Source organism: Chiroxiphia lanceolata, chromosome 10 (genome assembly GCF_009829145.1).
Source record: "Chiroxiphia lanceolata isolate bChiLan1 chromosome 10, bChiLan1.pri, whole genome shotgun sequence".
In the NCBI taxonomy this organism is placed as follows: domain Eukaryota; kingdom Metazoa; phylum Chordata; class Aves; order Passeriformes; family Pipridae; genus Chiroxiphia; species Chiroxiphia lanceolata.
The window spans coordinates 6,185,621-6,203,363 of NC_045646.1; the positions used below are offsets into that span (position 1 = coordinate 6,185,621).

Here is a 17,743-nt window from a genome sequence, read left to right on the forward strand (position 1 = left end):
TTCAGTTCCTGGTGTGCTCTCAGAAGTGGGGGTTGGTGTTTGTTCAGAATTAACTGTCAAAAGCTGTATTTCACATAATTCAGTAAGATTTAAACATTAAAGGAAGAACAGGCTGTTCATCATTTATGAAACTTTACCAGCTGTGTTGGGCAGTATGAGGAAGTGAGGAGACACTAATTCAAACTTCGCTATATTACATTAAACACTTAAAATTCCTGAAAGGAGCAATGGATCTTGTATACATTTATATCCATAAAATTATAAGCATGGCTTTTTGGGTGGATGTGTCCTATGCAGTGTTTTTGAGTGGGAAAGACTGTAGAAGATGCAGGTGTGGTTATTTAAAAACATCTTTGGAAATGAGTTTATGATTTGGGCTTCTGCTGTTTCTGTCGTAACTTTTTGGATGGACCTTGCACAACTGTGAATTTATGTAAGAATGGCAGGAGCAGAAATGTTTAACAAAATAAAGGGAATGATATAACCATCTTTCAAAAATACTTATGAAATAGAAACTATTTCTTGAAGGTATTTTAAAATAATTTTCTGTGAGAATCTGCAGCCATTATTTAGACTGGGTAATATGCAATTGCATTCCTCATAGCACTGAAATAAAACTGTGAAGCAATAATTATGCTAATTTTAAGATGGAAAAATACCATGATTTGTCTCTGTCTAACCCTTAAAACATTTTCCTGACAACCTCAGGACTTTAATGTACAGAATTTGCTGTACATTAAGGAGAACTAATCTTACACTGTTCTGGTAGCAAGCAAGTAATTTAGTAGGTAGATATGAGGAAGTTGTTATATAAACTGTTACCTAAATGCAAATAGTCCCAGTACTTCAACTTCCTAACATTCTTGAAAAGCTAACAAGCTAAGTAGCTTATTTGCTATAATTGATGTTGAAAGCCTTTGTGCGTACTGTTTATTAAATGTTTAATTACCTGATATATTTGAAAGCTACACTAATATCTAGCACTCAGTCTGGAGCTTATTTTCCAGTTCTCATCTTACATTTATTACAATTCTGTTGCTAAGATTTCACCGTTAAATACTTAACGAGAAAGAAATACAAAGATGTCACTGGCAAGAATTGTTTTAAGCAACTTACCCAGAAAATGTGTACTGTATATCTTTAGCCATTTAATTATGTTTTTCTCTTAAGTCCTACTCTGCAATTGCAGCAAATTCTTTACATGTCAGCATTTCAGAGACCATAGATACCTTGAATATGATCATCTCATTCAGTTTTTTCTTGTAGCAGAACATGCTATAACTGAATAAAGAATTGATTCCTTAGTAGCCATTAAAGACCTCAAAATATTTTTTTCAAATGGAACCATGATGACCTCTAATCTCCTGGCCAGTATGGGACATTCCTTGCTGCTTCTCTTGCCTCTCCTAACATCTCAGTTAAACATTACTTTCTTTTTCCTCTGAAAAACTCAGCCATGTTGCAGCAAACTTCATTCTCTGCTTTGTTCAAGATGCTTCAACCCAAAGAATGCCATGTAAATGAGATGCTGCTACAAGTCATCAAGAGTCTGGTTGCAAATAAGTAGAGCTTTGATTTGTGGTGGGTTTTTTTTTTCAGAGCCAGAGCCTCAATTGTGTGGAAGAGACTAGATGTCCAGGATCTAATGTGAGTTCTGTGCAGATACAGGGTGATTCAGACTATTTCATCAACCATCTCGGAGTACCTGCCACGCAGTTTTCTTACGAGGACATCAAAACTTCAGAGGTAGCTATGAATAAAAAATGGACAAACTGAAAATAACAGAGAGATAGAATTATATTTTCTCAGGTAATATCCTCACATGACAAGCATGTTGTAGTGGGAAGTTATCTCCTGTAAGTGCATTTTTTTAGTTCTCCAGAGTATTACCACAGAGCTTCAAAGGGACTGGTTTTGCAGGGATATGGTATTCAAAGAAACAGATAAAAATTGGAGGGCGTTATGTTATTATGTTAAAAATGTTAATAATTCTGATAGTTGTATAGGTTACATATCATCCAACCCACCTTTTCAGTCTGTTTTCAACATAGAGGAAACAGGTATTGGTGTATAATTTTTTACTGCACAGTAGGATGATACAACCTTCAAAATGAATTTTATATCCATTTTCATACTGTGGCAAAATATGACTCTCTAATATAAATGTTGGGGTAAAGATCTGTATGCTTGATTGGAGTCCTCAAAACACCATATTCTTTTTCAGTCCAGCAGCCTCTGCAAGGTAAGTGGAAGGAAGAGGCGTTTTACACTGTTTGGGGACTGGGTGGGAATTGGACACAGATAAACTGTTAGGGAAGTTTGTCCTTCCTCAGCCTTCCCTACTGTAGGTTATTTGCACCTGAAAAACTCAAATGTTCTCTCAGTTGGTCAGCTGAAGATCAGGAAACATGGTATTAGTTATTCCAAGATAAAGTAAGCATGAGAAAAGGTGTGTGTTTTCTTGGAAATTTAATGATGCATTGACTTCATATTCTCCTCATTTCTCTTTTGCACTGTGCTCATCTCCATATACACACATCTTTCCAAGTTCAGGAACAAAGCTGAAGCTGGGCTGAACTGGAATGCTTCTGACACTGCATGCTAATGTTTCTCTTTCATAGATGCAAAACAAAACAGAGATGTGCCAAATACAGAGCATTGCTGTCATGTCATTGTGTAAATTGAAATAGATTAAGTCAAGAATTTATATAAATAAGGAGACTTCTGTGTTCTAAACTTCATGGCACCTATTAGGCAAAGTTTTCTATTTCAGATTAAACACTAGGCAAAGGCTGTAAGGAAAATGTGAAGGCAGAAGACTTATGAGTGCAATGTTTATGACAGGCTTTTGGTCCAGAGTGAATTTTTGTTGTCACTTAGCAGCTACTCCACGTAGTTTTCATTCAAGATCTGTGTATTTAGGATCTATAGTGCATGAGAAGGAATCTGCAAACTTCAGTATATCAAAATAGTATTTCCCAGCAACATTTACAATATGAAGACTGAAGGTTCCTTTGGCTATTGTCTACTTTAATCCACAGTTATTCTTTGTGTTCAGTTAACCTTGTAAATATGCATTTTTGGTCCCACAGAATGACTCAGCAATGTAATTAAAATCATAAAAGGAAGTGTTTCCATATTTGCTTAAACATGACACTGTAAATTTAGTTCTTTGTTAAAAACTCAGCTTTTGTCTTTGCAAAATCATTTCCTTGAAATAAACTTAGTAAGTGTAATCTGCAGCCTTGAAGTAGATGTGCTGCACTTCTCAGACTGTAGGAGACCTTGACCCCATGAGATCTATTCGATGTGAGAAATAAATCTGCTTGGCAAAATGTGTAAATTTCTCTTGGTAAGAGGGTCGACCTTTTTCCTAAAAGTGAAGTTATTCAAAATGATTAAATTTGAATTATTTGCTCTATTCTTATTGTTTATTGTACTGATTGTTAACAATCCTTCAGAAGAAAGGCTTGTTGCCTTTCCTGTGTTCTATCAACAAGCAGTCTTGTTTATTTTTAGTGCTTATTGCAATTGTTTATTGTGGATTCTGTTCATTGTATCAAACAGAGATATTATAAGGCAGACAAATTATTCTGTTTACAGCCATATTAATAAACATTGTTAGGAATTTCTGTTATGCAGGTTAGTGACTGATAATAATCTGTTGGTTTGCAGGGAGGGATTTTTGTTTGTTTGTTTGTTTCCAAGCCATTCAGTGTTTTAAATTACGCCTCAGCTTTGTCAGCTTCATTGCAAAACAAGATTGGGGAGAGCAGATTTCAGAAATGGGCTGTTTTGACATGCTTTTGTAGACTATCATTTTACCAGGTTGGTTTCCTTTGCTCTCACTTTCACTGCTGTGACCTGCTCGGGAATTGGTCTTCCTTTGGAATATACATGAGTTGTTTATCTTACCCACCTGTCAGCCAGCATGCAGTGTCACGTAAAACTGATGCTATTCCACAGTCGAAAAAACCTTTTTTAGAGTAAAAAAGCTCAAAGACCTGTGCTTGTATCCTGCCTACAGAGCAGCAGCTGCAGGTCACACTTAGAAATGCATTTCTTACACAGCCAGTGCAGTGCTGGTCTACAGAGAGAAGGTTATAAAAGCCTTTCATTGACAGGAACCTGAGGAGTAAATAAGAGGAAATAAAAGTTGTAAGAGGAAACGTTCAGGCCAGAAGAGTAGGTAAAACTGTCTGGCTTGAAATTGCATAATACAGTGACCCACAGCCTCAGGGAGGCTAAATCTGCCTGGCAAATGCCCGTGGTCACATCTTTGAGTCAGTAAAGTGCATTCTGAGAATTCAACCACTACTGTAAAAATGCACTGAGTGAAATGCAGCTCATTTATTCGCTAGCAGGAAATATGCAGCATTTTAGTTTCAAAGTAAGTAAACTTGGAAGAATTTCTCAAGTGGAAAAAAACACAGTATTACACCAGTTTCCAAGGATTCTCTAGCAGTTGCTGAAGAAAGCCTTCCTCTCCTCATAACCTCTGGTACCCTGGCTTTTACTCCACATGAGATTCACATTCTGATTTGTAATATTTTAGGAAAAAGGCTGATCAGATTTTCCTACTACTGCTGATTCTCTTTCAGGAGGAGTCGTGCTATTAAAGGTAATGGTTCATTTGCGTCCAAGTGACTATGTAGAGCCTCCAGAGAGAGACATAATGTTGACTTTAAATCAGAGTTGCTATTACTGAAGGCCATGATTCTATTAGTCTTCACCTCAGCAGACAACAGTATTAGAAACATATTCACTTAGCTTTACATCAGCAAGTAAGAGCAACATAAACTAAGAGATCTTAGATCACAGTCTTGTCTTAATTACTCTCTGTACTGCAGTAAAAGCTGGATAATAATCAAATTAATCATATGAGCATCGATACATCTGTAATAACAAACTTGGAGCAAGTGAGTAAATTCTGATTTTTTTTCCATATATGGATTATTTCTTTTCTCTTGAATGCTTGTATGACAATGTATTTTCAAACCAAAAAATGATGTAACAGGTATAATACATACACATCCTCCATAATGACAGAAAATATATGCATATAACAGACAAAAGTGCAGGTTTGGACGCATCACTGTTCTTCACAACTCTGCTTAGTGTCTTAGATATAAATTCTTTACCTGTGGTGTTTCAATTTTGTAAACAGAACATATTATCTACATGACTAAAACTCAGTTCTTGGTTACCTGATTGTAAATTAGGAATAACTCTGAAAACACTGGATATGGTGGTGTATGTTCTGAAGAACACTTATTCAGTTTCCATTTGAATTTATCTTAGTTATTTTTGAATGGATATACATGGATTGTGTGCCTGTATAATAGAAGATACTGCTCTATCACTTATAGGTTATGTTGTTTCTCTTCCCTTACACATCTTTTTTTATCCTTCTCTGGTGTTTTTTGACATTTTTTAAATTTGCATGTTAGCGGAAATTCTAGTGTTAAATGGTTTATTTCAGTTGTGAGAGTGATGACTGTGTTCTTCCATATGAAGTGACATTCACTGCAGACTAAACTCTGCTCTTGTGAATGATCGACACAATAAAAAAAAAAAAAGGCATTTAAAATTATCAAAACTTTACAGCACTAAAAGTTTCATTAGTCAGATCTGTGGCTGTGGTAACAGAAAATGCTTTTAGTCACAGTGACTGCTTACTTACTAACTTGTATGAAATTTCTTGTATCTGGAGACATGAGTGAGAAAGAAACATGAATCCATGTCTTAAAATGTTGTTTGGCATAAATCCTTCATTTCATTTTTACACTGCATTTATTATATAAAAACAGCACAGTCTTGAAAATTTTGTGTTGTTTCCTGTCTCTAGCTAAAGTTTTATATAGTTTTATCTGTTGGAGAGACTCAGTACTTCAGAAGTTTATCCATAACTCCTCTTTACACTGCTTTTATTTCTTTACCTTATTTCTTTAAGCTTTGCCTTGTTTGTTTGGGTTTTTTTTTCATATGAGCATCATCTCTATAATTTTCTGTCCTTCCAGTGGAGCACCTTAAAAATGTAGTTTGCTCTGCTGGATTCAACATTCCAATGTCAACACTTGCCTTTTTTCTTTAATGAGAAGGGACAGAGAAAAGTAGCTTTTAAAACCTCTGTATTTGGAAGTGTATTGTGTAATGAGAAAACAACCAACCCCCTAGTTGCAAGTTAATTTATTTTGGTTGTTTTTTTCACAGCACAGTTTATAGCATAGCTGCTGAAGTCCTGGAGCATAAGTACATCACAGAGACTGAGAAAAAGAGCCTTGCTGTGGCTGCCTAATGTTTGGGTACAAGAGAAAATATAAACTGGATTTTCCATGGTTTCAGTTAGAGATTTGATTGTTTCTTCATCATTGTAAATCAAACAACATCGAGCGGTTTAGTATTTTGAGGCTGATTCAATCACCTGCAAACTTAAGCTGGTACAGGTGTATTTTGAGCCTTTTTCAGGATGGAAAATGAGTGTTATTACCCATTTTTGTGTCATTGCAGTCAGCAGTTTCACGAGGAATCAGATGTTTTTTAAATTATAGCTAGATGATTTCCTATGCTATCTGCATATTATTCATCCTTTTTGGAGCATCCTATTACATAATGATTCCTATCTGATAACACAGAATCTTAAATCCCCTCTATGATATTGTGGTAGATTATATCAACATTAGCATTATAATTTTGTTATAATGCACATTATTAAAATTACTGCACATGCACATTATTAAAAAAAAACTTACTTTGTTGTTGTTGTTATTTATTGATGAACACATATTTGGCATGAAACATTTCATGACAGAGGTCCACATTTGGGTATGCAGGACTTACAGAACATTTACTTTTACACCTAGACCATAAAAGTTGTTTTCCGTATCTTCACTCAAACTTAAGTACAGGCAAGAAGTATAAAAATTGCCTGTCACATTATTCACAGACTAGACCACAATAGTGTAATACCATGGACCACTAAGCTAATTTAGAAGAAAAATGAAAAGAGGTTTCTTTATAGAAGGCATTTGTATGTAATATATGTAGAAGAGTTTAGAATTTTGACAGTTTGAGATTGTATCCTCTTTAGAGAGAATGCATAATGATTTTTATTTCTGTTGAAATATGCATAACTTTCTGAAGGTAACTTTCAACTTTCATTAGAGCCCTTAAAAGTGATTTTCACCCACACTGTTGTAAAACAGAGGCCACTAAATCTTAACTCTTCAGTGAATGTGGCTTTTCAGTTGTTTTTGTCATCTGCCTCTGCTTCCTCCCTTCCCCCCATCTTGCCCTCTTTTCTTCCTTTTTTTAATCACTCTTTGGGGAAACTTACTGCAGTTTCTTGATTTCGGTATTTACATGCTTAGACTGACACATCATGCACTTCTTTCGAAAGAAATCAAAAGCTTTCCAAGTTTCCTTTGTTAGAGGAAAAGAAACAGAGGAACTGTCCTTGATGGAGAGAACTTTGCATGCTGCTCTTGTCTCTTTGATGTGCTTATGTTAGTGTAGAGAGAGGGCTTAGATAGCATGGAGTGCTCTTCAGTGCATCTGCCTTGTGTCATTTTAAAGTGAATGGGAAGCTGGTGTTCGTACCACACCCAGACACACTTTATTTTTGTATGTATATGCATCTATATATATAATCGACATGGCACTGTGGAAGGAAGCAAAGGCTGTGGTATAATTTTAATTCCACAAGCACAACCTGTAACTGTGTGTGTACATCTAAAGCAAACCTGAGTTGTCTGACCTATGATATCCTTTACTGAGAGCTGGGTTTGTATTACTAATGTAGTTTACTGGTCAAACAGTTCCAGTGCTTAAAATCAAACAACTTTTATGTTCTGAAGTTTTGGATCTCTGTATTTCTAATGCAGTTATCGCACCATTTTGCATCACATCATAAATCTCATTGTTACTCCATATGCAGATGATTTTCTCCTTTACTTCTGGTGTGTCCTCCAGTCCCTATCCAGTCAGGAAAGAGTATGGCAAGGCAGGTAGTCTTGAGATTTCTGACTGACTGCTTGAATTATCTGCAGCTGACCAGGCCCTTCTGGTAAATGTTCTGTTTGTTTTTTATGTTATTTTTTGTGTCCTCCTTTACCAAGTGTCACCCAGTACCAATTAATTAAAAAGAGCCAAGTATATTTATCAAGAAATTCAATTAGAAGAATCATGGCATCATTTTCTCTGAAGGATCAGGGTAGACCAATGTGCTTACCAGCCTTAGCTGCTCAAGAGAGAACTCAGGCTTGGGACATATGTGTGAATGTTCTTAGAAGAGAATTAGCACTGGTTGTTTGAGTCTGTAATTCCAAGGGGATTCTTAGCCCAAACAGAAGCCATGTTTCTCCTTCTGTATGTAGACTAATAGGGAATTTGCATAACAGCAGTGTGTTGCTAAGATGATCTGCAATTTGGTAGCTTTTCCATCTAAAATTACAGCTCTGCATGGCTCCCTGCATTCCCTCTTTTACGTCTCCTGTCTCCCTGGTATATGTTAAATTTTTTAAGGAAATAACACAGCTGGTAGTTGCCCATAGGGAGTTACAGGAGATGTTTCATGCATTTCTGAAAGAATCAAAGTACTAGTGTGCTTAGTATACCAGAAAGTCTTTGCAAGGAGCAATGTGTATCAGTCTCAGAATGGCAGTTTGCTTGGGAACCCAGGATTTCCTTTTCTGAAACTGTCTCTGGAGAGTTTGATGCTGTTTGCATTGCTGCTGATAGAGTGTATTAACTATGTAGTAGAACTTTACAGTCAACAAGGAATGTAGCAGTGGGAGTCAGTTGTGTCAAGGTGAAGAGAGAGGTTTCATTTTTTTGTTCACGGACAAGTGGTGAACTGCCAGTGTATAACAAAATATAGTTTGAAGAGTCCCCAGTAGATTGCTTGGGACAACCTGTTAAGGTAGGTCCCAAACCACAGCTGCCTTTCTAACTCATAGGCTATATTGTCCTTACAATAGTTATGGGTTTTTTTATTCGCATTGTACTTTTCTGACTGATGTATTTTCTCTTTTCTGTCTTTAGCATAAATTAGTGCTTTTTAATTTCACAGTTCAGTCAAGGGTTAGTGTAGTACTCACCAGTAATTCATTAATACATTAGTCCATCTGTTCACTTGGATGCTAATTTAGTTGAATTTGGTAGTGAGAACATGCTGAATTGTTAAGGTTAATGACACAGTGTTTTACAAGGACAAAATACATTTGATGTTCAATTGATTGCTTGACTTGTTTTATTGAATAATATGAATATTTAGCTACTTAATTTCATGGCAGAGCATCTTTGTTATTACACCAGTGCTAGTGAAACTGATGACGTCCTCATCAACTGGGTACATTACTCTGTTCCAAAAAAATCTGTTTGGTCTCACGAATCCTAGTGCTTTGGTGTCCCAAACATTCCATGGTGCATCCAGAAGGGGGAAGTCGTTTGCATAAACCTGTCTTATGCCAGCAAAACCACACAGCTTCTTTAGCATTCATTCACACTGCGTAAGTACATGTTGTTGCTGTAACTCTGTCCTTGCAGATTCTCTCATAGGCTCTTCAGTTTCTTGGGATTGACTGAGGACTGTTGAAAGTCAGTGGAGGAAAGACAGCCTGGAAGTTAACAGGGTCAGTGGGATATGGGAAAACGTGAGGAAATTTGTTTAGACACCAGTTAATTGCTTCTGTTTGATAGCCTGGTGAGCATCTAGTTACTGGAAATATGTATATCTAAGGAAGATGCCACTTAATATCTGTTCTACTCAGAGAGTAAATGGCATGTTGCATTCAAAGTAATGTTTTACCATTGTCCTTCTGAGTGAGTTAAATTCAATAGGCCAACTAAAATTTTGTGGCAGAGTATCTAGAATAGGTTTCAAAACTTGTTTTGTGTCGGTAGCTCTTAGTAGTTGACACTCAATTTTGTCTTTTAATACTTGGGGGAAAAAAAGTCAAATCACTGGACAATCAAACAGCTCTGATTTGAATCAATGATGCTCTCAAAAGCATTTGCAATATTTCATATACTCTTATGTCATTAAAGAACGATTGATAAGGCTTTTCAATAAATAAGTGTCTTTGAAGACATTATTATTCTTAGCAAAAGCCACTTTTTATTCTTACTGCAAGGTGGTGAGCCTCGCAAAAACATCTGTCAGTGGCTAAATCAGATTTCTTAATTTGGAGTAACAAATATTTTTTTTTGAGCACTCAAAATAAAAACTGGAAATAGGAAGTGTTGAATCAGAAATAAAAAAACTGTGATTGATATATTTGTGATTGTGAAAGACATTGTCACTGGGGTTCAGGCTTATGGCAGGATATTGTTAGGATGAACCTTCCTGGCACAGCATGTTGTCCACATTTTGAATGCTCACAATTGATCATAAAATGTTCTTGTGTCCTTCACACAACACATCCAAGAAAAGCTGTTCTCTATAGATTTAGTGAGTCTGAGCTGAGCCTCCTATTTCTAACATTCTGAAACTTTGGGAAGATTCTCTGTGAGGTCTCCAGATTTTCTGGCTCTGGCTGCTTCCTCCTACCTAAACTGCTGATTCTGCTTTCAGTTTAAAAGCCTCAAGGAAACTCTGCAGAGGAATAAGTATCAGGAAAGCATCCTGATATCTGAAAAGTTGCTTTCTTTGTTCGTGCTCTGTGAATTTATAGCTTTACAGTGATTATTTCAATTCACTTACTAACACAAGGAAGAAAACAGTAAATTAAAAGAGATGAGAGAAATGTGTTTATATTCTTTTCCTCTCCGATGACTGTTGGCTTGAGTTTTTCTGGCTGCAATTGAGTTGAATAATAAGATAACTTGTGCAGCAGTGATTCCAGTTCTGCCTCTCCGTATTCTATGCAGTTTTATTTGGCAGGCCTTGCTCATTTTGTCCAGCATTGGGTGACATTGCAAGGTCACTGCACATCTTTACACGAACATTCAACAGAAAAGAGATTTGCTTTTGTTTCTTTTCTAAAAGTTCTTCAGTAAAGTGAAATGGAAAAATACCAAAGAAAAGGCTCTTGTCAGAAACTCCTTCTGACATTCTCATTTTCAGAGTAGGGGCATTCTCACTTTGAAGATACGTGTTAGACTGTGGCAGTTGCAAAGCTTTGCTTTATAAAATAATTGTAAAGCACACATTTAATGTCTTCTGTTTCAGTGAAAACCAACTTTTATATAGCTTAATAATCCTTTCTGGATTTGGTGGATGATATTTAATTAGATATTTAGAGCATTTGCTGGAAAAGGAAAAGTCAGCCTAATAGTGAGATGGAGAGGCATGAACTCTCTCCTGCAATATATTTGCAGCTTTTAAGGGCTTTTATGGTGAGAAATCCTATGTGCAATCCATTAATGCCTGGTATTATTCCATCAATTCAATTAACTCACATATTTAGAAAACCCTACTTTGGCTTCATTATGTTCTATGCTACATAATCCACCTTTTTTGGTAAATCTGCTTCAGTCTACAGCACCCTCCCAAGCTAAAAGTATTCCAGATAGCTGATGATTAGCCATATTTTAGTCTGTGAAATACCCTTTTCTATTACTCCCTTTTTTTATCCTTCTTAAAGTCAAACCTGTGGTTCAGTCATGCTGCCAGCAGAAAAAAAAAAAAGAAAAATGGAGAAGAGATGGCCTTTTGGCTTAGGTGAGGTGAAACAGCTGTTTCACAAAGAAATGCAGTTGTTTATTTGCTGCCAAGACACCATATACCAACTGCTTGACTTAGGGTAAAATGGAAGAAGGAATTAGTGAGAGCCTGCAGTGCAGATTTCGGAGGTGTTTTTGTTCTTCTCGCTGCTCTCTCTTTATCTTTTCTCCTGACGGGGCTTTCTCCTTCATGCTACGACAAATTTTTGGCACCGGTTTTGAATACAGATGCAGGCAAGTCCTCATGCAATTGTAAGCCCCCGGGTTTCTGGGTAATAGTTTTGGGCACTGCATAACTTCATACTGTGCTTCACAGATGACTTCAGCTTCCTGACTGAACGTGTTCCCAGGTTAATTCTGAACATGTGCAGGGACTACTTTGTGTTTTACTGGCCAGACACTGCACGTTTGTGTGTGTCCCTCGGGTTGCTGCAATCATAATTCTTGTGCTGTTGTATTACAAAAAGGCAGAAAGAATGAAACAGGTTAATAGCTCATAGAACAGACATAGCATGTATATATATATATATGTATATGTGCACAGGTAACAGATTGTATTCTCAGTCCTGATGCAGCGAAAGCAACCTCTAAATTCTCATCTTCTAGGCATTATTCTTTGGTCTGTATGAAGAAAAAAACCAGTTTTCTCTTGGCTTTCATCCTTCTCTTGGTATTTGCTTTGGAGGCTTTCAGCAGTGTTAGATTAGCACATTTATTACTTTTGGCCTACCTGTACAAATTTCAGATGGATTTTTGCTCTCACTGCTTTTTCTCTGTTGTGCTCTGTAGTACCTCCTTTTGTCTTTTACTTTTATTCATTATAAAATTGATGGCATGAATATTGTGAAGGGCTGAAGGACAAAGTTGACCCAAGTATGGACAATTCAGATGAATATTAACAAGGGTGAAGTCAAACTGATTAAAGAACTTCAGACTAGAGATTGTTTGTCTAGACAGAGCATTATTGCTGAGTGGAGAAACCTCCACTGCCTGTTATTTTCAAAACAAACAACACAACAAAGAAACCCCCTCAAAAAAAAAAAATCTGGAGATATTTGTGTATTGTTCACCAAATTAAGGGCTTCTTATAAATGATGGGGAATAATCATCAGGCAAGAAAAATCTATTCAGGTGTGGAATAAGAGCATATTAAGGAATTATTAGTTACGTAATTTGAGTTTATAAATTCAGAATTCTTCTAACTGGTAATTTTGCTTTTTCTAAAGTAGAAGCCAAGAAAACAGAACATGTTGTAGACGCAGCATTGTCCTGGCCTGGTAAAAAAAATTGTTTGTTGCATGTATTTACAGAAATATTTCCAGTTCTAAGAGAGTGTGTGGTAAAATTTGACATTTTAAAACTTTTTTTTTATTTAATGACAGCAGAATAGATCTTTAAGGTATGTCTTGGTATTTATTCTGTTTTACATTAAATTACCAGAAGTGCGGTGGGATTTTACTCATGATTTAAAATGCGTTGGTTGAAAGTTGGCATATAAATTGAAGGTATGTTATAAGACAGTACACAAGGGATGGCAAATTTAGTACCTTTAGAAGGTGAAACATTCTGTTCACTTAATTGGTTCAGGAAGGATAAGTTAAGTTAGAAAAATGAGTCTAGTAAATCAGAAGTGAATTTTAGTGCAAGTGTCCATCATAAATAAGCAAGACTAAGCCACGTCTGGGGTTTTAAAGGATTTTCACCTGCATTTTCGATCTCCATTTAATTGATTCATAAATCAATTAATTACTGTCACAAGACCCGAGGGCAACAGGAAATTGGGTTCAAATTAAAAAGAAAAGGAAGCAATTTGTTTTAAGATTGAAAGTTGAATGTTCAATCGAAGTTTAATCAGAAGTGACCTATTATTTGAAAAGTGGAACATCAATGTCTTTCTAATTTCACAGAATGCTTCATTAAATGAGTATTGAAAAGACCACGTTAACTGATCATTCCAAAAAGAAGATAAGACAAGGAGAGGGTTTGGAAATCTACTTCCAAATACATGTTCATTTCTCTTATGAAAAGCTCATAGAGAAACCAATAGTTGCATTGGGAATTCAAGGATTATTGGGGTGATCCTTTAAAGATTGTAAAGGTTGTATGATGAAAACACAACTTTATATCAGAAGAGCAAATGTTCTTTATCCATTAGATAGCTGTGAGCTTAAAGAAAAAATTAGAGAAGGCAATAAACATTGAGTAGAAAATTTTGAAAACATGACTGGAAGTTGGGCCTCCTAAATTTTAGGATGTCTCACAGTGGTCTGACCTTGAAACAGTTTTTCTGTAATTTGACATCATTGTCACAGCATTCAGCTGCCCATTGTACAAACTGAGGGGGATACAAATGCCTGGCTGAGAATGAAGGCAGATGATTTGTGTTTAGGAAGTGAGTGTGGCAGAGTATGAGGACAACAACTGCAGCTGTAACTCCTACTGTGGTTGGAAAGCATAAAGGAATAACATAATTGGTTTTAATGTTCTTTGGATTATCATTTCTTTTTCTTAGTGCGTATTTGCTAGAAATTTGCTTATCAAATTGCTGTTAAAAAACCAAAACCCAACACTCACTTGCTATTGTGAGCTTGCTGAAAGAATAAATGTGAAGTCTGATGCAGTTTCTCACTGTTGGAAACTGTTGCTCTTGCTGTAAAATGCTGACAGGTGCTCTTGGAACATCATTTGGGTTCATCTCTCTGCCACATCCTCCCTGGGATAAAGAGTGGGCTTCTCTTAGCTAGGAAGTTCATGCAGCTTTCTCTGATGAGGATAGTGCTTGAAAGGCAATAAAAGGCAAGAAAAGCAGAGTAAGTTGGCCTTTCTAGTAGTTCTTTATAGAGGAGCCTTTTTGGAAAAAAAAAAAAAAAGTGCAGAGCAAGATTATTTCAAATAGTGATCCTTTTCAAGATCTTACCATGCAGGGTCTGGATTCCTTCATGAGCAAACTGATTTGCCACTTGTGATGCCTAGATGTGTTTTGATCTATTTGCTGATTGTTCCTTATTTACATTGTGTTCTTTCAAAAGGCAGAGGGCAGAAGCAAAGGCTGCTGTTTTGCTTGGCCCAGCTGCTGTAATCTCATATTGGCTGGGAGGTGTGCCTGGAGTAGAGTGGGAGAAAAGCCAGCTAAGCAGCATCTCCCTATTTTACAGACAGGGAATCCACCAAGTTTTAGATTCCAGAGGAAGAATATTTGTCTAGATGGAACAATAATCTGATCTGGTGTAACAAATCTAAATCATCAGTCATTCCCTTCACTGACTCTCAGTGAGGTGCTCTAGAGTGAATATAAATAATGTGGTTCTTTCTAAGTTATTGATTGCAATTATGTGAATGATGATGAACAGCATTAGCACCACCACAGCAGAATGATGGTGCTCCTGAACAGACCCCCAGTCAGATGATAAACTAGTGTACAAACTTAAAACAAAGATGAATAGGCGTTATGACTTAATCTTGAAGTATGTATTTTATTTTTGTAATAAATGACTTTGTGCATCTTCTCCCTGAGATATATGTATAAAAAAAAGTTTACTGGTTTCCCGAAGGGAAGAATGACTTCATTTATTTTTCTGATGCTTCTGTGACAACTTATGCAACACACAGATGCATAATAAACACGGAAAATTTATATGATTCAGTGCCAATTATATATATTTTTTTTTAAAGAAGGTGATGGGAGCTTTCTACCAGAAATAATCTCCTAGCAACATGGAAATTCTGGTATACTATTGATCATGGAGGCGTTAATTTGTAAAAAAAGTTAACAAGCAAACCTACCAGCAATGTAATGAAATGTAATTTTAGGCATCTGTGCACTTTTGAGGCTTGAAGTTTTGGTTTCTATTGTTTTGCTTTTTTTTACTCCACTCCTTGGGATTAAGTTTGTTTTTTCCATGTGACAGCAATTTTGCAACCTCACTTCTTCCTTTCTTATAGTACAAGAAGAGATTAATATCTTGTACAAATGATGTATTAAGATTGTCTCATGTTAAAAGAGTGGTCAACCTAAAGTATATAGTTTTAGGGAATTGACAAAAATCTCTTGCTATATTAGATGGTATTACTGTATAGAGAAGTAGGATGGTTGCAGAAGATAAAAAAGTATTCTTTGATTATTGTGGTTATATTCCTTTTGAAGACTTCAATCATAACATATTAATAAAATGTCTGATTGCTGCTTAGCTCAGAATGAAAGCGGTGTGGATATTTTTGTCTCCCTGTAGGCAAAATTTTTAGCTGCTTTGGAAGCCTAATAACAGAGACAACTGCCATTCCAGAAATAAAGTCATAAGACTTAGGGGCTTTTTTTGCCTTTTTTGGGACTTGGAATCAGTTAATTAGATCAGTGAACTAAGTTTCATAATTGTCAAAACTTAAGAACAATTTGAAGGGTTTTTCAGTCTCTCAACAAAATCCAATAAGCATGTTGAAGGAGGAAATCAATGTGGAATCCTAAAGACTTCTTACTTCTTTCTCACAGAATTCTAGCTTTCTCTCTGAAGCTCTTTTCCTGTACATGCAACAAAACTGAAGATGCTGGATCCCTCCTTCAGTCTGCACGAGACCATTGGCGAAGGTAAGAGAAATGGACATCTCACCTTTACATACTTTCCTTCAGAAGGCCAAATTTGAATTTGTGAATAATTTTGAAAGATAATATTTTATTTTTTCCCCGTGATTAGTTTGAATGTAGTTAAAAGTTGTGGAGTTTTTTTTCATTGAGATCCACCTTTGGAATATTCTTTGGCATATTACATGCACCGGTACTTCCCTTTATGAGCTGTCGTGGTGCTGTCGGCAGGGGAGGAAGGGGTGGCCATTCCTGTGATTCGGAGGGTGCTCTACAGAGGGGATGCTCCCAAAGTAATGTGTTCTGACTCCCCTCTCCTTGCTCCAATATAATACTCCCTCCATGTTATTTATTAATACAATCAAAATTACTCCTTGCTCTAAAGTGCTGCTTCTTCTGTCACTCTGCAGGCCCTGTTTTCGCAAAGGGACATGATACAAATGAGCCCCAACCTTAATGGGTTCATATACTTCTTACAGTTTGGTTTTCTTAAAGCCAGAGTGATGTAGGCCACATGGATTTCTTTCTTTAGTTGAAGCTACTTCTTTTGGAAAAGCAGCTGCTGTTTAAACATTTCTTCTGGTAACAGCAAAGATCAACCATGTGAAGATTTAGCTATGTGTGTGGCTCAGCATCCATAGCAAAAAGAGACAGGGGACTGATCTTGGGGTTTGTGTGTTTTGGGGGTTTTTTAACTATTAACTGTTAGTTTGCTTGGTTATTAAAAAAAAACCACACACACAAAAATACACTAACTCCTAGACATGGTTTTGAAGCTTGTCAGAGTTTAACAGTTAACGAACAACCACCAGAAAAAGTCTTCTCTGAAGACCTTTTCAATGGAATTGATGTTTTTTTAAACCATCCTTGATGCCAAAGGGCTGAAAGATTCATCCAATCTGTTCCCAAAGTCTGAGGGAAATAGTTCTGTGATTATTTACTGCACACAGAAAAATATTTATTAGATAGTTGACTTCAAGCATTTTGACCCTGTTTAAATAATCGCAAAAATATTTTTAAATAGGGTCATTGATAAAACTTGATGAAGATTTCACTAGGATATGACTGTATTTCTGTTTACTTTTCAGAGTGTAGCCCAGGATGCTTTTATAAAGGTGAATAGTATATACAGTGGTGGAGTGAGAACCTCAGCATTTAAAGGAACTTGCTATAATTTAATTAGTTAACTAAGCACCCTTAATGCTGTTTCCTTAGTCTGAAATCTTCACTATTTTCATTGTGGTACTCTGAACAATGAGACCAAGTTAAAATCTCTAGCTTTATATAAAACTACTAATATTTGAAAAAAAAAAACCGAAGGCTGGTGGAGAAGTTAGCTGGTAGTTAATATACCACTCCTCAGATGGAAATTAATGCTCCTTAACAAGTACTTGCCAAATGGCTGCATGTATACCCCATTGCAGTTGCAAATAAAACAGGTATCATACCTGCTTCAGAAAACTTTAGCTTTTAACGTCAAAACGACATTTCACACAAAACTTG

At 36.2% G+C, this 17,743-nt stretch overlaps 1 protein-coding gene across 1 annotated transcript in view; it reads left to right on the forward strand.

The window, feature by feature from the left end:
* NAALADL2 (N-acetylated alpha-linked acidic dipeptidase like 2) overlaps positions 1 to 17,743 on the forward strand; it is a 470,164-nt gene that overhangs the window by 390,714 nt on the left and 61,707 nt on the right. The window contains 3 exon segments of the mRNA XM_032698178.1: positions 1,600 to 1,746; positions 16,151 to 16,172; positions 16,175 to 16,240. Coding sequence (XP_032554069.1) covers positions 1,600 to 1,746; positions 16,151 to 16,172; positions 16,175 to 16,240 — 235 coding nt within the window.